This window comes from Pongo abelii, chromosome 7 (genome assembly GCF_028885655.2).
Source record: "Pongo abelii isolate AG06213 chromosome 7, NHGRI_mPonAbe1-v2.0_pri, whole genome shotgun sequence".
NCBI lineage: Eukaryota > Metazoa > Chordata > Mammalia > Primates > Hominidae > Pongo > Pongo abelii.
The window spans coordinates 159,938,800-159,965,758 of NC_071992.2; the positions used below are offsets into that span (position 1 = coordinate 159,938,800).

Here is a 26,959-nt window from a genome sequence, read left to right on the forward strand (position 1 = left end):
AGGCACAAAGGCCTTAGAAACATGGGAAAAGGTCTTCCACCTCAGTTTACATCAGAGAGATACCAATTTAAAATATCAGACAGCTTTTAATCCTTCTAATGATCAAAAAGTTAAAAAAGGGGTAACACAGCCTTCAGAAAGCACAGAGGCCCATCCAAGCTGCCGAGCGTTACAGGCCAGGCGGCTCGGGTAGGCTCACGTTTCCAACTAAGCCAATGTCCACTCTGCCTGGCCACGCACTGAGGCACTGCTTCCCACAGGGGCCCTCTGGGGCCTGGACTGGGGTCCGCAACCGGAGAACTGTCTTCAGATAACTAATTGGTCATCTGCCTTTTCTACCAGCACCAAGACAGTGGAGAGCCTCGGGTGAATCTCCCAGGCACCAGGTCACCTCTTCCCCCAAGCCAGCCTGGCCCTGGGAGCGTGGTCCATAGGGAGACTCTTCCAGCCTGTGCTTGCGGAGCTGACATGAGGGGCGCAGGGACTGGGCCAGGCTCCACGGCGCTCTCTTGCTTGGCCAAGAGCAGGCTGATTTGCCCAGCTGGCTTGACCACAGCAGCTCTCTCACCACCCGCGCTGGTTTAGCCCAGGGCCTGAGGGGCCCCTGCCCGACCACAACACCCAGCCCTGCTTCGTTCTCTCCTGGGGGCGAGGCCCTAACCCCACAGCCAGCAGCACCTCTGATGGCTGCGACGCACCCTTTGTCCCCAGCAGAGTTGCCAGCTTCCTTCCCACTGTCCGAAATCAAAGCTGCCCCCTCTACCAACACCAGCCACCTTGGAGGACGTGTTCCAGACACTTCTATCCACCTTCTCTGTCTTTCTCACGCTCCCCTGCACTCCAAAATCAGTGACTTCATGGAATGTAGTATCTTGGAACAGAAAACAGCTTCAGGGAAAACTGAGGAAATCCAAATAAGGTCTGGAGTTGAGTTGACGGTTACACCGCACTAAAGTGGATGTCTCAGTTCTGACAGCGAGATGGTACATGAGTCCATTCTCACACTGCTATAAGGACATACCTGAGACTGGGCAATGTATAAAGAAGAGGTTTAACTGGCTCACAGTTCACAGGCCGTACAGGAAGCATGGCAGCATCTGCTTCTGGGGAGGCCTCAGGAAGCTTCCAATCATGGCAGAAGGCGAAGTGGGAGCGAGGCACTTCGCACGGCCGAGCAGGGGGACGAGAGAGAGCGGAGGAGATGCTACAGACTTTTAACTGACCAGATGTCATGAGAACCCTATCACAAGAACAGTACTCGGGGGATGGTGCTAAGCCATTAGAAACTGGCAGGGATGGCTGGGTGTAGTGGCTCATGCCTCCCAGCACTTTGGGAGGCTAAGGCGGGTGGATTGCCTAAGGTCAGGGGTTCGAGACCAGTCTGGACAACATGGGGAAACCCTGTCTCTACTAAAAACACAAAATTAGCCGGGTGTGGTGGTGCATGCCTGTAACCCTAGCTACTCAGGAGACTGAGGCAGGAGAATTGCTTAAACCCAAGAGGCGGGGGTTGTGGTGAGCTGAGATAGTGCCATTGCGCTCCAGCCTGGGCAACAAGAGTGAAACTCTGTCTCAAAAAAACAAAACAAACAAACAAAAAATTAGCCAAGTGTGGTGGTGCACGCCTGTAATCCCAGCTTCTAGGGAGGCTGAGGCAGGAGAATCGCTTGAACCTGGGAGGCAGACGTTGCGGTGAGCCAAGATAGCGCCATTGCACTCCAGCCTGGGCAACAAGACCAAAACTCTGTCTAAAAAAAAAAAAGAGAAAAGGCAAGTCCTTTCTACCTATGAACCCATAAAATCAAAACAAGTTAGTGATTTCCAAGATACAATGGAGGCATAGGTATTGGGTAAATACACCCATTTCAAAAGAGAGAAATCAGCCAAAAGAAAGGGGCTGCGTACAGGCCTTATGCAAGTTCAAAACACGGCAGGGCAGTCATTAAATCTTAAAGCTCCAAAATCATCTCCTTTGACTCTATGTTTCACATCCAGGGCACAGTGATGCAAGGGGAGGGCTCCCAAGGCCTCAGCCAGCTCCGCCACCATGGCTCTGCAGGGTTCAGCCCCCACAGCTGCTTTCAAGGGCCAGCACTGAGTGCCTGCAGCTTTTCCAGGTGCATGGTGCAAGCTGTAGGTGGATCTACCATTCCAGGGTCTGGAGGACAGTGGCCCTCTTCTCACAGCTCCACTAAACAGTGCCCCAGTGAAGACTCTGTGTAGGGGCTCCAACGCCACATTTCCCCCTAGCAGAAATTCTCTATGAGGGCTCAACCCCTGCAGCAGGCCTCTGCCTGGACATACAGGCTTTTCCACGTATCCTCTGAAATCAGACAGAGGCTCCCAAACCTCAACTCTTGCACTCTGAGTACCTGCAGGCTTACCACCACATAGAAGCTTCCAAGGCTTACTATGGTTTGCACCCCCTGAAGCAGTGGCCAGAGCTGTACCTTGTCCCCTTTGAGCCACAGCTGGAGCTGGAATGGCTGGACACAGGGAGCCAGATCTTGGGGCTGTGCAGGGCAGTGGCGCTCTGGGCCAGGTCCAGGAAACCATTCAGTTCTCCTAGGCCTCATGCCAGTGATGGGAGGGTCTGACATGAAGATCTCTGAAATGCCTTTGAGGCTTTCTCCCCATTGTCTTGGCTATTAGCACTTGCCTTCTTTTTAGTCACACAAATTTCTATAGCCTGCTTGAATTCCTCCCCTGAAAATGGGCTTTTCTTTTCTACTACATGGCCAGGCTGCAAATTTTCCAAACTCTATTTCCCTTTTAAATATAAGTTCCAGCTTGAGGTCATTTCTTTGCTCACACATATGAGCACAGAATGTCAGAAGCAGCCAGGCTACACCTTGAACGCTTTGCTGCTTAGAAACTTCCACCAGATTGGTTGTGCACAGTGGCTCATGCCTGTAATCCCAGCACTTTGGGAGGCCAAAACGGGCGGATCACCTGAGGTCAGGGGTTCAAGACCAGCTTGGTCAACATGGTGAAACTATGTTTCTACTAAAACCCCATCTCTACTAAAATACAAAAATTAGCTGGGTGTGGTGGTACATGCCTGCAACCCCAGCTACTTGGGAGGCTGAGGCAGGAGAATTGCTTGAACCTGGGAGGCAGAGGTTGCAGTGAGCTGAGATTGCGCCACTGCACTCCAGCCTAGAGCAAGACTCCATCTCAAAGAAACAAACAAAACAAAACAAAACCCACGAAATTTCCACCAGATAGCCTAAATCATCATTCTCCAGTTCAAAGTTCCACAGATCCCCATGGCAGGAACATAGTACAGCCAACCTCTTTGCTAGCACATAACAAAAGTAACCTTTGCTCCAGTTCCCAATAAGCTCCTCATCTTCATCTGAGACCTCCTCAGCCTGGACTTCACTGTCCATATCACTCTAAGCATTTTGGTCACAACAATTTAACAAGTCTCTAGAAACTTCAAAACTCTCCTCATCTTCTTGTCTTCTTCTGAGCCCCCCACACTCTTCCAACCTCTGTGGGTTACCCAGTTCCAAAGCTGTTTCCACATTTTCAGGTATCTGTATAGCAATGCCTCACTCCTCAGTACCAATTTTCTTTATTAGTCCATTCTCACATTGCTGTAAATAAATACCTCAGACTGGGTAATTTATTTCTTTATTGAGACAGTGTCTTACTCTGCTGCCCAGGCTGGAGTGCAGTAGCACAATCTCAGCCCCCTGCAACCTCCACCTCCAGGTTCGACCAATTCTCATGCCTCAGCCTCCCAAGTAGCTGGGATTACAGGCATGTACCACTGTGCCCAGCTAATTCTTCTATTTGCAGTAGAGATGGGGTTTGGCCACGTTGGCCAGGCTGATCTTGAACTCCTGGCCTCAAGTGATCCGCCCACCTCGGCCTTCCAAAGAGCTAGGATTACAGGTGTGAGCCACTGCACCCAGTCGAGACTGGGTAATTTATAAAGATAAGAGGTTTAATTGGCTCACAGTTCATAGGCTGTACAGGAAGCATGGCAGCATCTGCTTCTGGGGAGGCATCAGGGAGCTTCCAATCGTGGCAGAAGGCAAAGGGAGGGCGAGGCACTTCACGTGGCCGAGCAGGTCGAGAGAGGGGGCTGGAGCAGGAGGTCGAGAGAGGGAGGAGGTGCTATACACTTTTAAACAGCCAGATCTTGTGAACATTCTATCACAAGAATAGCACTGGAGAATGGTGCTAAACTATTAGAAGCCATCCCCGTGATCCAATCACCTCCCACCAGGCCCCAGCTCCACCTCAGGGATGATAATTCGACATGAGATTTGGGCAGGGACATAGGGCAAACCACATCACACTGCTGGCTGTGGATCTACAGGACGCTCCCAGCAGGGGAGGCTGGCTGAGGGTATATGGGAACTCTCTGTGATATGTTTGCAACTTTTGGCAAATCTAAAATAATAACAAGTTTATTAAACACAGTAAGTGACCGGATGCTTTCTACCAGACCCTGACCAGTGAACAAACCACCAGAGAAGGCCTGTGGGACTGGTGTGGGGGACTGCGGGTGCCCACATGGACAGCAGGGAGGGGCTCCTGAGAGGGAGGCCAAGAGCTCAAAGCACATCAGCCAGAACCCAAAACCTACGGACACGGGAACAAGTGCTCCCAGAGCAGAAGGCAGGAAGCAGGACAGGAGTCCGGGGAAAACCTAAAGCAGGAGGGAAATAATAAAGAGCAACGACAGAAGTCAATGAAAAAGAAAAGGAACAAGCAATAAAGAACACTAGCAAAACCAAAAGCTGGTTGTCTGAAAAGGGCAATAAGATAAACATGCCCCTGCAAGACTGTTCCCAGAAACAAGTGAGAAAACACAAATTAAATACAGATGAAAAAAACTCTAGACGCGACAAAGGATGTTGCACGTCAGTAGACACACTGACATGCACCCATATGTTGAAAACCTCAGTAAAATGGATCCACTTCTGGGGGACAATAAGCCAAAACCGGCATTAAAAAGAAGTAGGCTGGGCATGGTGGCTCACCCCTGTAATCCCAGCACTTTGGGAGGCCAGGAGTTCGAGACCAGCGTGGCCAACATGGTGACATCCCGTCTCTACTAAAAATACAAAAATTAGCCTTGCATGGTGGTGCACACCTGTAATCCCAGCTACTCGGGAGGCTGAGGTGGGAGAATTGCTTGAACCCAGGAGACAGAGGTTGCAGTGAGCTGAGATTGCACCACTGCACACCAGCCTGGGTGACAAAGTGAGACTCTGTCTTAAAAAAAAAAAAAAAGAAAAAGAAAAAAGAAAAGAAAAAAGAAGGAGCTTGCATTGCTGGGCAGACAGACCCAAAGTACCAACCTACCATCCCTGTACTTCCCGCTAAGTGCCACCGTAACAAACCCAAGCCACCTCTGGCTGCGGAGAAGGCGCTGATGGCTAGGGATCGGGGCATGACTGGTGCTGGGTTCCCTTGGGCTGCTTCCTGCCCTCATCCAAGACTTGGAGTCAAGGAAGCCACAGCCCAGAAATCCCCAGAGGTACAGGCAAAGGGCAGCCCAGCAAGACAGAAGCTCTCGGGCAACAGCCATCCTATTCCAGCCAACATGCAAAACCAATGCACCCCCAGCCAGACCAGCAAAGGCTGAGGAGGGAGCCTGGACTCAACCCTGGCCAGGAGGCCCTTCCCTTCCTTGCCGGGGTGGTGAAAAGCCAGGACATTCACCCCTTCTCCATCCCCCACGGAGTCAGTGGAGGCCATGTGGAAGAGGCATCGTGGAACTCCTTCCCCCAAGGCAGGGAGGGAAGATTCAGGGAAGGTCTGTTTTCCACACCACCCTCCACAGTGTCAATGAGGCCAAGTGCAGGCAGCTGGGTTTCCACTCCTAGCTGGTAAGAAGGAGGCAGCACCTCCACCAAACAGCCAGCATGACTAGGCTCCCACAGAAAGTGGCTGCTCACACTAACAACAAGGGAGGCTCCAAGCTCGGTGAAGAGGGGCAGCGCCAACGCTGACAGACAGAGCGTCAGAATTATTTCATAAAGACAGAACAGCATCACAAAGACACTTCTACACGCAATACAAACATGCTGGAAACAGAAGAAATAGAAAGTATCAACAGAGAAAAAGAAGATATAGTAGAACCAAATGAACATTTTAGAACTAAAAAATACAATAACTGAAATAAAAAACTCAGTGTATGGTTCAACAGCTGAATGGATGAGACAGAGAACTGGAAGACAGAATAACAGAAATTAACCCATCTGAACGACAGAAAGAAAATAAGGTTTAAAAAATGAACAGTGCCTTCGGGACCTTGGGACCACAACAAAAGACCTAACATTCATGTAACTGGAGATGCATAAACAGATGAAAAAGAACTCAAAGAAATAATACAAACTTTACCAATTTGGTAAAACACATAAGCCTATAGATTCAGGAAGTTGAGCAAACCTCAGACAGGATAGACCAAAGACATCTACCCCAGATGTCAGACAGTGAAAGTTAAAGACAAAGAAATAATCTTCAAAGCAGCCAGAGAGAAACTACATTATGTTTGTTTTTTTGAGACAGGGTCTCACTCTCTTGCCTAGTGGTACCATCATAGATCACTGCAGCCTCGACCTCCAGGGCTCAAGCAATCCTCCCAACTCAGCCACCTGAGTAGCTGGGACCACAGGCGCATACCACCATGTGTGACTAATTTTTGGTTTTTGGTTTTTTTTTTTTAAAGAGATGGGGTTTTGCCATGTTGACCAAGGTAATCTCAAATTCCTGGGCTCAAGCAATTTGCCCACCTGGTTCTCCCAAAATGTTGAGATTACAGGAACGAGTCACAGCACCCCACAGAAACCACATTTTACCTACAGGGGAAAAATTCAAACGACAGTGGATTTCTAACTAGACACCATGGAGGACATAAGGACGAGGCACAACATTTTTCAAGCTCAAAAGAAAGAACTGTCAACACAGAATCCCATATTCAGTGAATTATCCTTCTGGAATAAAGGGGAAATCAAGACATTCTCTGATGAAGAAAAACAATGTCACCACCAGTCTTACCCTAAAAAGTGGTTAAAGTTCTCCAAACAAAAAGGAAACAAAAGAAAAAGGCTTGGAACAACAGGGAGGAATAAAGAACAAGATAAGCAAAAATATGGATAAACATACCAGACTTTCCATCTCTTCCCCAGTTTTCTAAATTATGTTTGATGATTGAAATAAAAATTGTAACTGTGTCTGTTGGGGTTCTAACTTCTGTAGAGGAAGTATTCCAGACGGTTATAAAAGGGGAGGTTAAGGGAGATGAGGGAAGGTAGGGTTTCCACACTTCACTCAAACTGGCAAAACACACCACCAGCAGACGTGGATCAGTCATGCAAATATAATACCCAAGGTAAGTACCACAAAAGCTATATGGTGGTCCTCCCCTTTGCACTGTTTCACTCTCTGCAGTTTCAGTTACCTGAAGTCAACTGTGGTCCAAAAATATTAAATGGAAAAATTCCAGAAATAAGCAAGTCATAACTTTTTTTTTTTTTTCCCAGATGGAGTTTCACTCTCGTTGCTCAGGCTGGAGTGCCGTGGTGCGATCTCGGCTCACTGCAACCTCCACCTCCCGGGTTCAAGCAATTCTCCTGCCTCAGCCTCCCAAGTAGCTGGGATTACAGGTACCTACCACCACACTCAGCTAATTTTTTTTTTTTGTAACTTTAGTAGAGACAGGGTTTCACCATGTTGACCAGGCTGGTCTTGAACTTCTGACCTTAGGTGATCTGCCCACCTTGACCTTCCAAAGTGCTGGGATTACAGGTGTGAGCCACCGTGCCCGGCCAACAATTCATAATTTTTTTTTTTGAGATGGAGTCTCTCACTGTCACCCAGGCTGGAGTGCAGTGGTGCAATCTTGACTCACTGCACTGCAAGCTCCGCCTCCCGGGTTCACGCCATTCTTCTGCCTCAGCCTCCCAAGTAGGTGGGACTACAGGTGCCTGCCACCATGCCCAGCTAATTTTTTTTTTTTGTATTTTTAGTAGAGATAGGGTTTTACCATGTTAGCCAGGATGGTCTCGATCTCTTGACCTCATGATCTACCTGCCTCGGCCTCCCAATGTGCTGGGATTACAAGCATGAGCCACCGCACCCGGCCAACAATTCATAAATGCTTAAGTGCATGCTATTCTGAGTAGTGTGATGAAATCTTGTGCCGTCATGCTCTGTCCTGCCCAGGACACGAATCATTCCTTTTTCCACGCTGTATACACGACCTAACATTAGTCACTTAGTAGCTGTCTCCCTCATCACACTGACTCTTGTGGTACGGCAGCACTTGTGTCCGGGTAACCCTTATTTTCATAAAAAATGGGCCCAAAGTGCAACAGTAGTGATGCTAACAATTTGGATAAGAGAAGCTGTAAAATGTTTCCTTTAGGTAAAAAGGTGAAAGTTCTCAACTTAAGAAAAAAAAAATAGGCTGGGCGTGGTGGCTCACGCCTATAATCCCTGCACTTTGGGAGGCCAAGGCGGGTGGATCAGGTCGTCAGGAGTTGGAGACCAGCCTGGCCAACACAGTGAAACCCCATCTCTACTAAAAATACAAAAATTAGCTGGGTGTGGTGGCGGGCCCCTGTAATCCCAGCTACTCAGGAGGCTGAAAAAGGAGAATCACTTGAACCCAGGAGATGGAGGGTGCAGTGAGCCAAGATTGCACCACTGCAATCCAGCCTGGGTGACAGAGCTAGACTCCATCTCAAAAAAATAATAAAAATAAAAATACAAAAATTAGCCAGGCGTGGTGGCACGTGCCTGTAATCCCAGCTACTTGGGAGGCTGAAGCAGGAGAATCGCTTGAACCCAGAAGGCGGAGGTTGCAGTGGACAGAGGTTGTGCCACTGCACTGCACTCCAGCCTGGGTGACAGAGCGAGACTCTGCCCCTCCCAAAAAAAAAATAATAATATAATATTTTGAGGTTGCTGAGATCTACAGTAAGAATGAATCTTCTATCCATGAAATTGTGAAGAAAGAAAAAAAGAAATTAATGCTAATTTTGCTGTCACACTGCAAACTGCAAAAGTTAGGGCTACAGTGTGTGATAAACGTTTAGTTAAGATTTAAAAAGGCAGCCGGGCGTGGTGGCTTATGCCTGTAATCCCAGCACTTTGGGAGACCTAGGCGGGTGGATCATTTGAGGTCAGGAGTTCAAGACCAGCCTGGCCAACATGGTGAAACCCCGTCTCTATTAAAAACATAAAAATTAGTTAGGCATGGTGGTACACACCTGTAATCCTAGCTACTCAGGAAGCTGAGGCAGGAGAATTGCTTGAACCCAGGAGGCAGAGGTTGCAGTGAGCCAAGATCGCACTACTGCACTCCAGTCTGGGCGACAGAGTGAGACTCTGTCTCAAAAAAAAAAAAAAAGATTTAAAAAGGCATTTGATTTGTGGGTGGAAGATAATAGAAACATGTTCCAAATGATGGAATCGTGTTCCATGACACCCATGGGTTCAGGTATCCATGAGGGATCTTGGAATGTATCCCCCACAGAGAAGGGAAGACTACTGAATAAAGATCTATACTGAAAAACACTATAAGTAAATCAAATAAAAATTCTAAAAAGTGTTCAAGTAACCCATAGGAAGGCAGGGGGAAGAAAACCCAGAGGGAAAAAAAGAACCAATAGAAAACAAAATAAATCAAATGATACACTTAAGCCCTAATATAGCAATAACCACATTAAATGTAAATGTCCTACATACATCAACTAAAAGACAGAGATTGGCAGAGTGAATTTTAAAACATGATTGAACTATCTGCTGTCTACAAGAAAGTCACTTCAAATATGACACATATATAAATTTAAAGTAAAAAGAGAAAAAAGACATGAAAACTTGATTCAAAGAAAACAGGCATGGCTATATTAATATCAGAAAAAGATGACTTCAAAGCAAAGAAAATCATCAGAGACAGAAACATTATATAATAATAAAAGAGTAAATCTATCAAGAATGCATAGTAGGGCCACACCTGTAATCCCGGCACTTTGGGCCAAGGAGGACCACTTGAGGCCAGGAGTTCAACACTAGCCTGAGCAACATAGCGAGACCCTATCTCTACAAAAAAAATTTTAAAAGTAGCCAGACATGGTGGTGCACGCCTGTAGTCCTAGCTACTCAGGAGGCTGAAGTGGGAGGATCGCTGGAGCTCAGGAGTTTGAGCTTGCAGTGAACTGTGATTGTGCCGCTGAGCTCCAGCCTGGGCAACAAAGTGAGACCCAGTCTCTAAACAACAACAGCAACAACAAAAAGAATGCACAGCAATTCTAATGTAAATGCACCAAACAAAAAAGCTGTAAAATACTTGAAGCAATAACTGATAGCTATGAAAGGAGAAATAGACAAATCCACAATTATAGTTAGAGACTTCAACACCTCTCTCAACAACTGAAAACTAGACCGAAAATCGTCAAGGATATAGAGAACTCAAAAACACCTTTAACTACCAAGATCTATTAGACATTTATAGAGCACCAACAACAGTGGAATATACATTTTTTTTCAAGTACACATGGAACATATACCAAGACAGACCATATCCTCGGCCATAAAACAAACCATGAGAAACTTAGAATTAAAATCTGTATGATTTTAATCAATATAGATCAAACTAGAAATCAATGAAAGAAAGGTAACAGGAAAATCTCAAAACACTTGGAAACTAAATAACACACTTCTAAATAATCCATAGGCAATACTCTGGTTTCTCTTCAGATCGTATGACTCTTATGCCTTTTACTAAATAATCCATAGGGCAGAGAGAAAATCTCAAGGGAAATAAAACAAAAAAAATCACAGGAGCTGGGCTTGGTGGCTCATACCTATAATCCCAGCACTTCGGGAGGCTGAGGCGGATGGATTGCTTAAGCTCAGGAGTTTGAGACCAACCTGGGCAACATAGCGAGACCTCATCCCTATAAAAAATACAGAAATTAGCCAGGCGTGGTAGCATGCACCTGTAGTCCCAGCTACTCAGGAGGCTGAGGTGGGAAGATTGCTTGAGGCCAGGAGTTTGAGACCAGCCTGGGTGACAGAACAAGACCCTATCTTACAGAAAATTTAAAAAATTAATCAGGTATGGTGATATGCACCTGTAGTCCCACCTACTCAGGAGGCTGAGGCAGGAGGACTGCTTGAGCCCAGGAGGTTGAGGCTGTAGTGAGCCATGACTGCACCACTGTACTCCAGCCTGGGTGAGAGTGAGACCCTATCTCAGAAAAAAGGGAAAATATTCAAATTATTCAAATCAATAATCTAAGCTACCATTTCAAGAATATAGTGGGAAAAAAACAGCAAAATAAACCACAAGTAAGCAGAAAGAAAGAAATAATAAGAGCAGAAAGCCCAATGAAATTGAAAACAGAAAACCAATAGAGAAAAATCAGTAAAACAAAGAATGGGTACTTTGAAAAGATCAATAAATTGACAAACCTCTAGTAAAACGGACAATGAAAAAGAGAAGTCACGAACCTCCAGTAACAGAAATGAAATTTCCAGTATCACTGCAGATTCTGCAGACATCAAAAGGACAATTATTAAATACTTCAAACAATTATACACACAGAAAATCGACAACTTAGATGAAATGGACCAGTTCCTAGAGATAAACAATCCACCAAAACTGACTGAAGAGTAGAAAATCTAACTAGATCTACACAGCAAGGAGATTGAGTCAGTAATCAAAAATCTCCCAACAAAGAAAAGCCCAGGACACAGCTGGGCACAGTGGCTCATGCCTGTAACCCCAGCATTTAGGGAGGCAGAGGTGGGAGGATCACTTGAGCCTAGGACACAGCTGGGCGCAGTGGCTCACGCCTGTAACCCCAGCATTTAGGAAGGCAGAGGTGGGAGGATCACTTGAGCCCAGGAGTTCGAGACCTGCCTGGGCAATATAGCGAGACCTTGTTCTTCAAGAAAAAAAAAAAAAGAAAAAGAAAAAAAAGAAAAAAGACAGAAAAGCACAGGACCAGATGGCTTCACTGGTGAATTCCACTAAAACATTTAAAAGAAGAATCAACACCAATTCTTCTCCTACTCTTACAAGATGTTTAAGAGAAGGAAACATTTCCTAATTCACTCTGTGAAGCCAGTAGTGCCCTGATAACAAAACCAGACAAAGACACTAAAAGAAAACTACCAACCAATATATTTTATGAATATTGATGCAAAAATCCTCAGCAAAACATTCAGCAGCACATTAAATGGATTACACATCAAGGGCCAGGTGCAATGGCTCACGCCTATAATCCCAGCACTTTGGGAGGCCAAGGCGGGCTGATCACCTGAGGTCAGGAGTTTGAGATCAGCCTCGCCAACATGGCAAAACCCGAGTCTCTCCTAAAAATACAAAAATTAGCTGGGCCTGGCAGCGTGTGCCTGAAATCCCAGCTACTCATAAGGCTGAGGCAGGAGAATTGTTCCAACCTGGGAGGCGGAGTTTGCAGTGAGCCGAGATCGTACCAGTGCACTCCAGCCTGGGCAACAAGAGCAAAACTCTATTTCAAAAACAAACCAAAAAAAGGATTACACATCATAACCAGTTATTCCCAGATGCAAGGATGGTTTCATACACAAAAATCAATGAATGAGATTGTGACTGACTGTGATTCAGTGTGGTCAGAGTCATGAGCCGACCACCTTAATAGAATAAAGGAAAAAGACCACAAGATCATTTCGATTGATCTAGAAAAAGACCTGACAAAATTCAACAGCATTTCATGTTTTAAAAAAAACGAAAACCCAATAAATAGGATAGAAGGCAACTTCCTCAGTGTGGTAAACACTATACATAAAAGCCCATAGCTAACGTCATATTCAATGGTGAAAAATGAAAGCTTTTCTTCTAAGATGAGGAAAAAGACAAGGATGCCCACAGTTGCCATTTTAATTCAACATAGTATTAAAAGTTCTAGCCAGAGGCTGGGCGTGGTGGCTCACACCTATAATCCCAGCACTTTGGGAGGCCAAAGCAGGCGGATCATCTGAGGTCAGGAGTTTGAGACCAGCCTGGCTCCACGGTGTGACCCTGTCTCTACTAAAAATACAAAAATTAGCTGGGTTTGGTGGCACATGCATCTGTAGTCCCAGCTACTTGGGAGGCTGAGGCAGGAGAATCACTTGAACCCGGGAGGCGGAGGTTGCAGTTGAGCCGAGATCACGCCACTGCACTCCAGCCTGGGCGACAGAGTGAGACTATGTCTCAAAAAAAAAAAAAAAAAAAGAAAGAAAGAAAGAAAGAAAAGGCATCCCAATTGAAAAGGAAGAAGTAAAATTATCTGTTTGCTGATGACATGATCTTATATGTAAGAAAACCCTAAAGCATCCACACACAAAAAAAGTTAGAATAAAGAAATTCAACCACAACAAGTGGTGGGGAGGGTGTGGAGAAACGGGAACCCGTGTGCCGTTGCTGGGAATGTAAAATGGTGCAGCCACAACAGAAAACACTTCGGCGATTCCTCAGAAAGCTAAACACAGAATTACTCAGACTCCAGCAATTCCACTCCTCAATATACACCCACAGGAAGTGAAAGCAGAACTCAAACAGATACCTGCCCGTCAGGAATCACTACAGCACCCGTCACAGTAGCCACATACCCACCAGCACATGAAGGAACTAACAAAACGCAGTGCACACACAACGGAATGTTACTCTGCCATAAGAAAGGAATGAGGTGGTGCCACACGTGTGAACCCTGGAAACATGATGCTGCGTTAAAGACGCCGGACACCAAAGGACAGAATGTACGATTCCACTTAAAGGACATAGCTAGAGGAGGCGCCTTCACTGAGATAACTAGTTAGAGGTGTCTAACTAGGGTTTGGGAAGTGAGGAGTGGAGAGTCGTTGCTGAATATTCGGTGTTTCTGTCAGGGTGAGGAAAACATTTTGCAATGTTTCTACGGTGTTGTGAATGTAGTTAACGCTATTGAACTAAGTGCCATTTTGACACTTAAAAATGGTCAAAATTTATGTTATATATATTTTACCACAATTAAAAAGTAACACAGTATACCAAAAACTATTGAATTGTACACTAAAATGGGTGAATTATGTGATATGTGAATCATATCTCAACAAAGCTGTTTTTCAACAATGATAGGAATGGCCCATAAGCACCCAGGTGCTCTGCACGTCCAGGCCATCAGGGAAATACAAACCAAAACCCCAGGGATACGGCACGCCACGCCCACCAGAACGGGTGTGCCAGAAAGGCAGATACCCAGAGCTAGCGAGGAAGTAAGCAAGACGAAACGCTTGCTCGCTGCCGGCAGGAGTCTCAAACAGTGAAGCCGTTTTAGAAAACAGGAGGCTGTTAACCTAGAGTGACCCCGTAGCCCTGCAGTGACCCTATGACCCTGCAATTCCACTCCTAGGTGTCTACACAAGAGAAGCAAAAGCATCGGCCACACGAAGGCTGGAGGCAGCATTATTCACGACAGCCCCCAACCAGAAACCACCCGAATGTGCCCCACTCATGAATGGACAAAGTGTGGAGAGTCTCTGCAGCGGCTTGACTCTAATAAAAAGGGGTGCGGCGCTGAGGTGCTGCAGGACAGACCTCCAAACATGATGCAAAATCAAAGATGCCAAACAACCGTGTACTGTATGATTCCAGTGACACGAAAGGCCCACAAAAGAAACTTACCGAGACAGAAGTGGATGAGTGTTAGCGGCCGGGGGTGGGAGCAAGGCGGGGCTGGGACTGATGATCAACAGAGCTGAGGGAATTCTGGGGGGCAATGAAAACGACTGAAAGCTGCATTGTGGTGCGGCTGTACGACTCTAAGTTTACTCAAACCCACAGAACCATACACCTAGAGCAGACGAATTGTGTGGGAGGGAAACTGTACTTCAATAAAGCTGTTTTTTTTTTTTAAGCGGACACCACAGATCAAAGGGTTAGACCACTGTTGAGGGAAAGCACCCATGACATGAAGAAAAACTAAGTGAGGCCCCACCTCACACATCACGCAAATAAAGAACAGCGAACGGCAGCCGACTTGTAGGGAGGCCTCCCTGTGCCAGGGCCACCCAGGACACTGCCAGGCCCACTGTGGCCCCCTGAAGAGTCGCCATGCCCCTCTGAGATAGGCAGTGCCATTATCCCGATTGTATATAAAAGGAGATTGAGGCCAGAGGAGGAAGTAACCATGCAGGGACAAGCTACACCCACAGCTGCCTCTTGAGCCAGCAGCAGGCAATGCGGGAGGCACTCTGTGACCGTGGGTGGAGACTGGTCCTAAACAATACCCGCGAGCACAAATCACAGGGCAAAGGATGTCAGGACCTTGCCTCATAAAGGACGAAGGATTCGGCCTAACAAAGGGCAGCACTGGCGAAAGCAGGGCACCAACAGAGAAGCGCTGTACGTGACCAAAACCAAGACGGGCGCTGTCCAGAGGACACAGGAGCCCCTGCAAGCCTGGAGGACGAAGGCAGGGTGTGCGTGAGGGGTGACTCAGGCCTCAGCTCGCATTGGGGAGCTGAAACCCAAGGCTCAGGCAGGGCCCTCCCTCTCCCGACAGCTCCCTGCAGACAGGCACCAACCACACACAGGGTGTGGGAAACGGCAGCGCGGAGGCTCATGGAGCAGGTACTGCAGATGCAGGAGGGCCAAAGTGCGCAGGAGCTCTCAATGCAGAGGTGGGGATGGAGTCACTGTCACCCCTGCACACGTTGCACACGATGCTCCCCAGCCCTGTGCACTGGGGGTGCTGGCAGCAGCCAACACCCCAGCCGCAACAAGCACACGCGGTGCCCAGACCCTGAGTCCTAAACACACTCAGAAGGAACCAGGGCGCCCTGCAGGAGCAGCTGTCCCACCTAGAGCCACCAGGAGCAGCACTGAGACCCTGAGTCTTTTTTTTTTTTTTTTTTTTTTTGAGACAGAGTTTCACTCTTGTCGCCCAGGCTGTAATGCAATGGTGCGATCTCGGCTCACCGCAACCTCCACCTCCTGGGTTCCAGCAATTCTCCTGCCTCAGCCTCCCGAGTAGCTGAGATTACAGGCATTTGCCGCCACAACTGGCTAACTTTTTGTATTTTTAGTAGAGATGGGGTTTCACCATGTTGGCCAAGCTGGTTTTGAACTCCTGACCTCAGGTGATCCACCTGCCTCGGCCTTCCAAAGTGCTAGGATTACAGGTGTGAGCCACCGTGCCCGGCCCAGACCCTGAGTCTTAAACACACCCGTAAGGAGCCAGGAGCGGCTGTCCCAGAGCTGCCGGGTGGTGGGAGCATCTGGGTGCAGAGAGCAAGGAGGGGTGCAGAGACTGTCAGGCACATCATAAGGGCAGGAGCCCTGGCAAGGCAGCGTATTAAGAGGGGATGGCAATGGACACAGCCGGACACACCCCTGGACAAACAGGCGAGCAGTGAGCACGGAGGAGGGAAAACTCTTCCGTTCAAGGACACAGGCGGCAGATCAGAATTTGACAGCAGACAGACACAGCTGGCTATTAAGACTAAGGAGAGAAGGTAGAGTTTTCTAGTCTCAAAGTCTCCCCCCAGCAAAACGTATCAGGCGGGGAGATCCCTTTGACAAGGATGGAGCGAGCGCCCCAGGCAAGGGAGGAAAACAGCGCTGCACCCGGACAGGGACGTCTACTGGGGAGGACTCCGCATCTACCGGGGAGGACGCGGCAGGATGCAGCAGACCCCGCAGATGTGCACAAACAGGCAGTCTGAAGTCATCCCCGTCCTGCTATCTAGGAGGACAGGCGGCATCTGGCAGAGGTTGACCCCTGAGCCACAGCCGTGGCCCCCCAAAAGGGGAAGGAGCAGAGATTTACTCCCAGCCTGAATTATTCACAAGGAAAGGGAATGTGGCTCTTTAACAAGCCATCGCTTTATGAAGCAAGGTTAACAATTTCACTTGATTCAGTGGAATATTATAAACTCTCTGGGGCCCATTTGAGGACTTCTACTTCAGGCGCAAGGTGACGATTCAGCACTTTTCACATTATTTAGAGAATAAAATTAACCCTCGCAGGCCCGGGCTGCCGCCTGTCCCCACTGGATCTGGCCGGCTCAGCGCTTTCCCATATATAATTACAAGCTGCTATCCATCATGCGGGTGCTGCAGCGCGGACACACGGAAAGGCAGCAGTAAGCACTTCCACTAATAGAAGCAGGACCTAAATATCACTTTGATATTTTCATTTAAATCGAAACATTTTACAATAATCAGCCATGGCCTCCATGGGGATCCTGCCACTGCCCCCACAGGGTCTGGGGCTGCCCCAGCCAGGCCCTACCTCCCCGGAGGGGATTGCCTGCCAGGTTTCAGGTTGGGGAGCCCGGCCTGGCCAACCCTTGGCCTGGCAGCAGGAGCTGTGGGCTGGCTCCTCCCGGGAAGTGGGTGTGACGACTGAGGATGAGGGAGAGGATGCTTGGGAAGGGCCCGGCCCACCACAGAACGCTGTGCACAGGAAGGAGTGCGTGGCCCAGCTTCTACAGGACCCCACAGGTGAACTCAGCAAGGGAGGGGCAGGAGAGCCGCCAGAGCATTGGGCCTGGTGTCCTTGCGGGTGGGCTGAGAAAGGGTTCCTGGGGTGCCTGGTGTTCTCGGCTTCACGGGGATTGCAGACCCTGAGGCAGCGCCAACACAAGTGTGAGGACCGGGTGGCAGTGAGCCGTGCTGCAGGCCCCGGGGCTCCCTCCCAAGATGCCAGGGACAAGGAGCATCTCCAGGTCCCCCAGCTCTGGCCCCTCCCCAGCCTGAGCCAGGAGGCCCCCAGCCTCGGCCACCAGCCCTAGCACAGGTGCAGGAGCCCTCAGGGCAGGGAGAGAAACAGGTGTGAGAGGCTGGGGGAGAGGGGGCCTGTACCCGGGACTAGGCCCACTGGGGATGCTGAGGCCACGCTGCTTGTGGCAGGGAGTCCTGGTGAAGCCCAGGAGGGCAGGTGAGGCAGAGGGGAGGAGCTGGCTCCACTGCCGGGAATTTCCCAGACAGGTGAGCCCGTGAGCCTCCGCAACACAGGAGTCAGTCATGCCCCCAGGAAGAGGAGAGCCGGAGCCATCAGCTGCAGGTGACCCTTGCAGGCCAGGTCCCCAGTTCTCCACCCAGCAGTGGTGCCCCGCAATGAGCTCCGGCACCAGCTCACTCCACCCTTGCCAGCCATGGCTCAGGCGGTCCCCTCAGCTCTGCCTGGCCCACCCCTCTGTCCCAGGCTGGGTGGGAGTGTCCCGTCCACCCCCTGCCTTCCTGGGGAGACTGCTGGCCCCACATCCACCTGCAGCCCTGCCGGCCCCCTGGCCTCCAATATCCCCTTCACTGCACTGCCACCCCCAGCAACATCTCAGGAGCTGCTCCGGCCCAGTCGCCACACCCCTACTATGGGGGGCCAGCTCTCGGGGCTACCAGTGCTGCACCTGGAAGTCTAGGTCCTCTGCGCCTCACCTTCCCATGGTTCAAACCCCACTCTGTGCTGGTGCTGTGCAACCCCAGGAAAGTTGCTGGACCTCTCTGAGTCACCTGTGAGGTGGACGTGATGACACTGACCACCTCAGGGCTGCAGAAGGGTCATCCAGCCACCACGGCAGGTACCCAAGAATGAGCAGAGGACGAACAAGCCACAGGAACCCCGCCCACTCAGGCCCCCACGGACCCCTCACCTTTGCACCCAGGGGGCAGTAGCCTTTGAGGAAGTCACTGCAGACCTCGGCCTTGCGGGACACGTACACGTGGCTGTAGGGACAGTTGCTGTTGCTGCAGATGCCCTTCAGGAAGTAGGAGCACACCGGCATCTGTGGGGAGGGCCGGTAGTGAGGGCCAGCAGGCAGCCACCCTCCAGGGCCCACAGACAGTGGCTGGGGACCCTCCTACGGCCCTGCCCGAGAGAGAAATGGACACGCGGCACCAGCAGGCAGGAAGGGCAGCCACCAGGACCTGCGGGGCAGGGAGGCTGCTGCTCAGAAGTGGGCCCCAGCCTCCCCAGGTGAACCACATCCCTGCCGTCACTCTGTCCAGAGGAGGCATGGAGCAGCCCTGTGGCCCTGTGGCCCAGCCTCAGGGGCGCCCTCCTGAGTCCCTCACCTGTTCTGAGCCTGCCCACCGTCCAGGGCAAGATAGCAGCCAGGGCTCCCAACCAGTAGCCTGTGGCCAGGGCTGCCCTTGGAGCCTCTCAGGCCATGGGGACCAGTGTCTAGGTGGGAGGACGAGCCACGGGCCAGCAGCCAACAGAGGGCTCTCCCTCTCCAGGCACCTGACCCGTGGGCCACAGGCAGTGTCCCTGGGCTCTAGGTGGGCAGGAGCCACCTGGAAGCAGGCCTGGTGTGGCACTGGCTGCAGGCCAGCACCGTGGAGGCCAAGGCTGTCAGCAGGAGGGGTCCAGCAGCATCTTCCTCCCCAGCACAGGGCCACTGGCCACAGTCAGTGCTTGTTATCATCACTGGGCTGGGAGAGGGAAGAAATGTAACTTTCCTCCCATTTGGGGGAACCTCAGGCCTAAGGAGCAATGGCTGGGCTAGGGCCACCCAGGGAGGGAAGCAGGGGGTCTCTTGCCGTCTCCAGGAGACATCTCCCTGCCCCTCGTGGGCCACCACGGGCTTCTCCTGGGCTGCCTGGGTGTTCAGAACAAGGATGTCACCGTCTGGCCTCAGCCCAGAGCCCCCCCCCCCCAGAGCCCCTGCCAGCACCCCGGGGTCTCCAGCCTTGCCCCAAGCTATTCCCACTCCCCTCCCAGGGCCTTGCTCCCTCCTGGGTCAGACCACCCTCCCTGCTCCCACTACCATCGTCCCCCTCCCCTTCCCAGACTGCTCAGAGCTGCTGGGGCCCAAGGAGCCGTGGGGGATCTGGGCAGACCCAGAGGCTTTAAAAAGTCACTTTTCGGGGGCAAGGTTGGAGATGGGAAAGGAACTTGTCTAAGGCCAAGGCGGGAAGAAGGGGTCCAGAGAGCCAGCGGCCAGGGCTGAGAGGGAGGGAGGGAGAAGGCAAAGAAACAAAGGGTGATTTAACGAGCGGGAGTTTATTTCTAATTGTCTTTTAACTGCAGCTACAGAGGGGGAGAGGGGCTGGGGGCTGTTTGGGGCTGGCGGTGGTGGGCTGTAGACAATTCCCTTAATGTGGTTTTTGATATAGAGCCCAAATTAGCTCTAATAAAAAGGGATGATAAAGCCAACTCTACAGCAAACGGAGCTCCTCTTGGCTGTCAGAGCGGGGCTGTTATCAAGAGGAAACTGCATTCTCATTTCAATTAACCTTGTTTGCACCCTGCCACGTCCACACAAATAACAATAACATTAATTCAGGGCACTGGTGCCGGGCGTCCACATTAGACAGCTTGGAATGTGCTCCGGCTTTGGAGCTGGGAGCTAATGAACCCGAAACTCGACGTGAATTTCCAAATTGCTCACAACAGAGTTCCGAGGCTCTATTAGGGAGAAAAATGCTGATTCTTTTCAAGTTCCTCAAGGGGAAAAGCTGTTGCGGCAGCAGCACCCCTGCCCAACACCGCCTCCCTCACCCGAGGCAGCCCTCACTCCACTCGCATGCTGTGTTCACACCGTGGCTGAGTCCAGGGCACAGGAGCTACGTATGTCCCCGCCAGCACTGACCCCTGACCCCAGCCCCAGGGCTCTCCTGCTTCTTCCCAGCAGGGGACCCACCTTGGCTCAAAGCAAGTCTGTGGGGTTTCAGGCGGCGGGGACAACGGCGGGGACAACCGCATGAGCCAGGAGTCCAGCTGTTCCCCCTCCAGCCCCTCCCTCCCGCCCTCTGCCCAGGCAGCCTCTCCACCCAGCCCCTCACATACAGCTTCCCCCCTCCTGCCAATCCCAGTCTGAAGAGGCCCTGAGGCCTCAGCCCTGGGTCCACAGGGGCACCTGTGGGACCACCTGCCCCTGGGCATGTGTAAGGGGGGCCTGGGGATCTGGTGAGGCCTGGTGCTGCCAGGAGAAGGGAAAAGAGACCCCTGTGTGTGGTGAGCAGGGACCCTATCAGCGCTGCTTTCCTGGGAAGAAGCAGCCCAGCTACAAAGCCTGCGGTGGGGTAGAGGCAGTACGGCAGACTCTAAGGACGCCAGGGCAGGGATCTGCATGTCCCAAGCCCAGGGAAAGCTGTGGGCACCATCTGCCTGGAGGCCAGGTGGCTGAGGCCCCAGAGAAAGGTGCACGGGAACAGGGCCACGAGCGCCGCACTCACCTTCTCCTTGGACACATGGTGGGAGAAGGGGCAGGTCCCATCCGTTTTCTTGCAGGTGCCCCGGACAAACCTGCAGCACCAGGACAAACGTGTGTGAGGAAGGGCCGGCAGGGACCAAGGGCAGAAGGACCCTGAACAGAACCTCCCCCAGGCCCGCAGCAAGGGCAGGAGGGCACCTGGTGCACACGGCCACCTTCTCGGGATCGTGGATGTAGGGGCAGCGCTCGCCGCGGTTGCACCTGCCGAAGCGGTTGTAGTACATGCAGTACTCCTTCCTCTTCTCCCTGCGCTGCCGCGCCTGCCGGATGATGGCCAGGCTGCGTTGCACGGCCCGGCTGCAGACGGGGAGAGAGGTGCGTGAGCCCGAGGGCGAGCAGGGAGCCCACCCACTGCCCAGCCCAAAGGCAGTACCTGGCCAGGGAACGGCTACAGCTGCCTGCAGGATCCAGCCGGCCTGTGGGGGAGAGAGGCATGGGTCATAGCAGGCCACAGCCTGGCCCGCACGCCCTTTCCCTGCTGACCCCCTTAGTCAAGGCCCTCAGGGGTCCCAGCACTCAGCTCAGGCACAGCCTCCCTTCCAGAAAACTGCCCAGAGCTCCCCTCCCCACAGTGGTTCAGACGCCCTGGGCCCTGCCAGGCCCCTCTGGGGACACAGCACCTGAGAGTGGGGAGCTGCTGGGCCCTGTGTCTGGCTCCTCTCCAGGGCAGGGTCCGGGCAGGGCTCCTGTCCCTGCCCTCAGAGCCAGCAAAGCCAGGCAGCACCAGCGGAGGGCTTGGCCACGTGGGCTGGAGCCGCCCGCCTGTCCCTGCTGCCTCCCTGGCCAGGCTCCCCAGGGCCACATTCTGCTGGCTGGACCACCCCCTGCTGGCTTCCTCATGTCCCTGGGTGCCCACCCTGGGCCAAGGCAGTGACTGGCCCATGGACACTGTTCCTGGCTCTCTCCTCAGCCCTGGCCACCCAGGAAGCTGCCCTGTAAACAGAACAGCTGCTAACAGCAGCACCTCCCTCTGCCAGAGCCTGGGCTGGGGCTTGTGGGGGACCTGTGGGGTCAGTGAGACCAGGGCGTGAATATGGCCCATGGGGCACACATGGTCTGGCCTTTTGGGAACAAGAACGGTTTCTGACTTTTAGAGGGCTGTAAAACTAAAGACATGCAGCAGAGAAGGTGTGGGGGCAAAGCCCGCTTGGCGGAGGGATCTGCCCAGCTGCCCACTGCAGCTGTGGAGGCCTGGGGGAAGGGCACCTGTCCCTGAGCCCCTGGGCTGGCCCTGGCAGATCCTGGCTAGTGTCTGTTACTCTAAATTTTAGAGGTGCTTCATCAGATGCTCCTCAAAACCCCAAGCATAAGCACCACCCCCACCTTTCTGAAACCACACACCACGGCCTGGGAGGGCGGCCTGGGAGGGCAGCGGTGGCAGGAAGGAAATGGACCTTGGGACTGAACATGGCCAAGTGCTGTCAGGCCTGAGAGCCAAGGGGATGAGGCGGGGAGGGGGTGCCACCTGGAGGAGGAGGGTCTGCTCCGGTGACACAGCCCTGCCTGCCTTTTACAGACAGAGGTCACCCAGGATCATGGGGTGGGCAGGGCAGGACGAGCTTGCTGAGGGCGCCTTTCCTGGGTTCCTCAAATACGCGCATGATCCTTCCCAGACCAGATCCAATTTCCTACAGGGCAAATGCTGAAATGGACACTGCAGTTAAGAGGCAGAGGTGACATCACTCAGAAATTCTGGGGACCTGAGGTGGTGACAAAGCCATCCTGGTTTAAAAAGGGATGTCCCAAAGCTGCCCAGCCCCAAATAGCCAGACCTGCCCCACTCTGAGCACCAGAGAGCAGCCTCGTCCTCACTCTCCCAGATGGCCCAGCAGCCGCAGACTCCCACCTGAGGACCCAAGGCTTCCGCTCCCTTGCACCCCCAGGCTGGAGCCCCCCACACTCCTCGCTTTGTGCTTTGCATCCAGCCCAGTGCTCCCTAGCTACGGTCAGTGATGCTGCTGCCCTTCGCCCTCAGGGACCCTGCCTACTGTCCTCACTCAGCCTGTCTCAAGTTTCAAAAGGGCAGCTCCAGAGCTGAGTGGCCAGTGAGCCTGGCTGGGGCAGAAGCAGGAGCTAGTAATGGTGCCTGGGGGCAGGAAAGGAGGCGTTGAAGAAGGCAGAAAACTGGGGGGTGTGGGGAGGCCAAGGGCAAAGGGAGGGTGATGAGGGTCTTGGTGTGGGGGGACCAACGCCAAGGGGCTCAGGGCAGCCCCTGTTCTCAGGCCAGGACCCTTGTCCTTGGGTGGGCAGCAGGGCCCAATCCAGGCGGCACGGGCACGCCCTCGCACCTGCCAGCCTGTGTGGTGAGGGACGCGGCAATGCGGCGGTCTGTCGGCACTGCTGGTTCCCAGGCTCTCGCCCAGGCTGCCAGTGACACTGCGACACCATCTGCTCCCAGCAGGGACGCGCCGGCATCACATGCCCGCCTGGCAGGACCGGGTGCAGCAGGAGGGGTTACCTCCCTTTCCACTTTGTGCTCTTTAAAAAAATGCCAGTGTGAGGCTCACGGCAGGAGTTCTGACAAGAACAGGAGGCACTTTTTCAAATGCTCTGCAGTGTTAAAAAATGCACATAAAATAGCTGGCTGGAAAAGAGGCAAGGGCTGCCTGAGAAGTGCTAAAAAGTTCAACTGAATAACCTCCAGCAACTCCACAGCAGAAGGCGCCATGCATTCCAGAGAACTTTCACTTCCCCGGGATCTTCCCAGAATAGACTCGGCTCCCACCAGCCCCACCCCCTGCTCGGTGCCCCAGTGCCGGCTCTGGGCACTGCTGGATGTCAGGCTCTGCAAGGCAAGCGGGGTTGGGGGCCCTGCAATCAGAGGTTCCTCAGCACCTCCAGCCCCTGTTGCGGCCAGCACCCACTGGACAGCTGCTGCCTGGCCCAAGGGACAACATCCATGATGAGCGGAGCACGCAGGCAGCCCCAATTCCCAGGCCAGCCCTCTCCCAGGAAGTCAGGCAGGGCTGCGCCAAGTCCTGGTCCGCTCACAGTGCGCCCACCAGGCCCTCCAGGGCACGTCCGTCGGGCACATGGAAGCTGCGCCCTTGGGAGAAGGCGGCCAGCAGCAGAGGGCGCCCCAGGAGAGGCGATGTGGGGCGAGGGCACGCGAACAGGGCCTTCATCACCCCAGGGAGGGTGGGCAGGTGACGAGCAGGGGGAGGCGCAGAGGCCGGACGTGCCAGGAACACGCAGCAGCTGGCCCGCAGCAGGGAGGGCCACGGCCACAGGTGCCTGGGGGCTTTGGGGACACAGAACAAGCCAAGGCCAGCCCTGTGGCCAGAGACTGGGGCCTCTGCCCCACCACAGGGACCATCAGGCTCTTGGTGGCCACATACGGGCCATGCTCATTGGGGGCCCACACAGGAGTATGTGGGGAGGGGCCCTGGAGCTCGGCCCTTCAGGTGGCAGGCGGGCTCGGGAGGGAGGGCTCGGCTTCAGGGAGTGGGGAAGCTTGGGGTAGAAGCCATACTGTCCTCTGCCATCAGGGGCCCAGAGCCCGGGGGGTCAGCCAGGACAGCCACCCCCACTCCTTCCAAGAAGGCTGCACTTTCTTGTTGAAGTCAAATTTCTGCTGACACCAGGGGAGGAAATTTATTTCTTTAATTATTATTCCTCTTAAGTGGGCCAGTCAGCGGTATCCCACAGCTGGGAGCCATCTACCTTCCTCATGGCGAGGCGGGGCCGGTGGTGGCCCAGGCAGCTGGAGCTGTGGCCTCGCCTGTCAACCCTAAGGGCAGGTGCAGACTCACTGGGCTCTGCACAGCCCCAGGACTGCCACAGTCGCCACCACAGCTGGCCAGCAGGACACCGGAGGCCGTAGCTTTACTCGATGGCAGGCTGGGCCTCCCCAGGGCCAAGGGTGGGAGCAAGGAGGCCCCTGGACCCCTGCCTGCCCTGGCTGGCACCAGCCTCTGTGCACCAGACCCTCCTTGCTTGCGTTGCTGAGGCTGAATGAGGGAGCTCTGGGTTGCTGCTGGTGCAGGGATGAGACGTGCCCCAGAAGGGCTGGGGGAACCAGACTGGCTCTCTGACGGCTCTGGGCCAAGGGAAGGGCCAACAGAGGCAGAGGCCAGTCAGCAAGGGTGGCCGGGATAGACTGTTCACGGTGTGGTGACGTCAGGGGCTCTGAGCCCGCCGGGGCTCTGCCATGTGTGTAAATGGGAAGGCGAGATTCTGCGGAGCTCAGCACTTGGCACCGAGGGGGAGACGCAGCAGCGCTGCAGCCTCCCAGGGAGGAGTGTGGCAGCCCCTCCCTCTCCTCCCCACTGCTGAGCGGGCCAGGGCTATGCACTCCCTCCTCCCCAGAGCTCAGACCCTGGGCCATCCGGGTGCTGGGCACCGTGTCTGAGGGGGCCAAGTGCAAACCTGCTGCCTGCCACAGGCGACTCTGTGGACACTGAGGGATGGGAGGAGCTGGGATGGCAGGTGCACCTCCCCCCACAGGCCCACCCAGGCCAACAAACGTGGGCCACAGGATCCCGGCGAGGGCTGAGACGACCCAAGGGCCCCGGTGCGGGGAGACGGACCCACGCCACAGGCCCCTCCATGGGTCCCACGGGCACATGGTGCGGGGAGAGTCCCAAGGACGCACCGCGACCTGGGTGAAGAGGGGGGGGCCAGCCTTGGCACTGTGCAGGGAGTGGGATGCAGCTGCTGTGGTGGGGGCCACTCCCTGAGTGGGTGGGTCCTCCCTGGGATGGGCTCTGGCCCTGGAAAGGGCAGTAGGCATCCCCTCCCTGGCTCCGGCTTCCGCAGAGCAGGCCAGGGCCTGCAAACTGACTGCCAGGAGCAGCCTCAGCTGCCTATCCTGGCCGCCCGGGGCTCTCGGGGACGTCAGGACGTCATGGTCTCCACGGCTGCTGTCTTGGCCACTTAATTATCAACCTCAGTCAGCACTATCATCATGACTACCGGGAGCTTTCTGAATGGGGGTGCAGTGGTGCCAGGCAGACCCCACCTGCCCCCAACCCATCTCATCCCCCTGCTGGCTGTGCACAGGGTCCTGCGATGCCTCACACCCCCTCACACTCCCGCCCAGGCCTCTGCATGGCCGCCTCGGGATGCTCTTGCTGCTCCTGTCCCTTCTGAGCCCCTCTCAGTTTTCAACTCATGAGAAAGGCCTCCCTGACTGCCTGACTGGACACGAGTCTGCGTATTTACACCTGTGGGCCCAAGGAATCTTCACTGGCGTTCAGCCCGCGCCTCTCCCTGCACTAGGGACGTCAGAGGCAGCATCCATGGGAGATGCAGGGCACCCTCCCACCCAGGCAGGCAGGTGAGGGCTCGGGGCGCCCTTCCCTGAGCAGAGGGATCCGTCCGGCTGCTCTGCCCACTGCCTCTAGGACCAGAGAGGAAAGCCAGCGCCAGGACCATGCCTGCAGGGTCAGTGCACTCAGGACACTGCCAGCCAACATGGGGCTTGGCCTCTGCAAGGAGGCCCAGGGGAAGGTGAGACCACCCGGCATGAGCAGAGAGGCACCTCATGGCTTTGTCCCTGGGGGCCAAGCGCGATGTCCTCAGAGCACCCGCTGCCGGCCCCGGGAGCTCCACTGGTCAGGGTCCCTGTTGGCCCACATGGCTGGTGGCTGGTGGACGGCCACAGGTGCCTGGGACCTGCTGTGCCAGAGACTGGCCAGGGGCTTATACTTCACTCAGGGAAATGACTGCTGGAAAGGAGCCCGAGGCCCCTGCCCTCCATGATACAAACAGCTGTGTGTAGCCCCGCAGGCCACCAAGCTCCAGAGTCCGAGGATCAGAG

At 53.3% G+C, this 26,959-nt stretch overlaps 1 protein-coding gene across 1 annotated transcript in view; it reads right to left on the bottom strand.

Annotated features, from left to right (window-relative positions):
* ZC3H3 (zinc finger CCCH-type containing 3) overlaps positions 1-26,959 on the bottom strand; it is a 103,650-nt gene that overhangs the window by 8,629 nt on the left and 68,062 nt on the right. Inside the window, exons 6-9 of the mRNA XM_024250868.3 lie at positions 21,572-21,614; positions 21,337-21,495; positions 21,161-21,230; positions 18,634-18,765 (exon numbers count right to left, since the gene is read on the bottom strand). Of these exons, the coding sequence (XP_024106636.3) occupies positions 18,634-18,765; positions 21,161-21,230; positions 21,337-21,495; positions 21,572-21,614 (404 nt within the window). The remainder of the gene's footprint in view (positions 1-18,633; positions 18,766-21,160; positions 21,231-21,336; positions 21,496-21,571; positions 21,615-26,959) is intronic.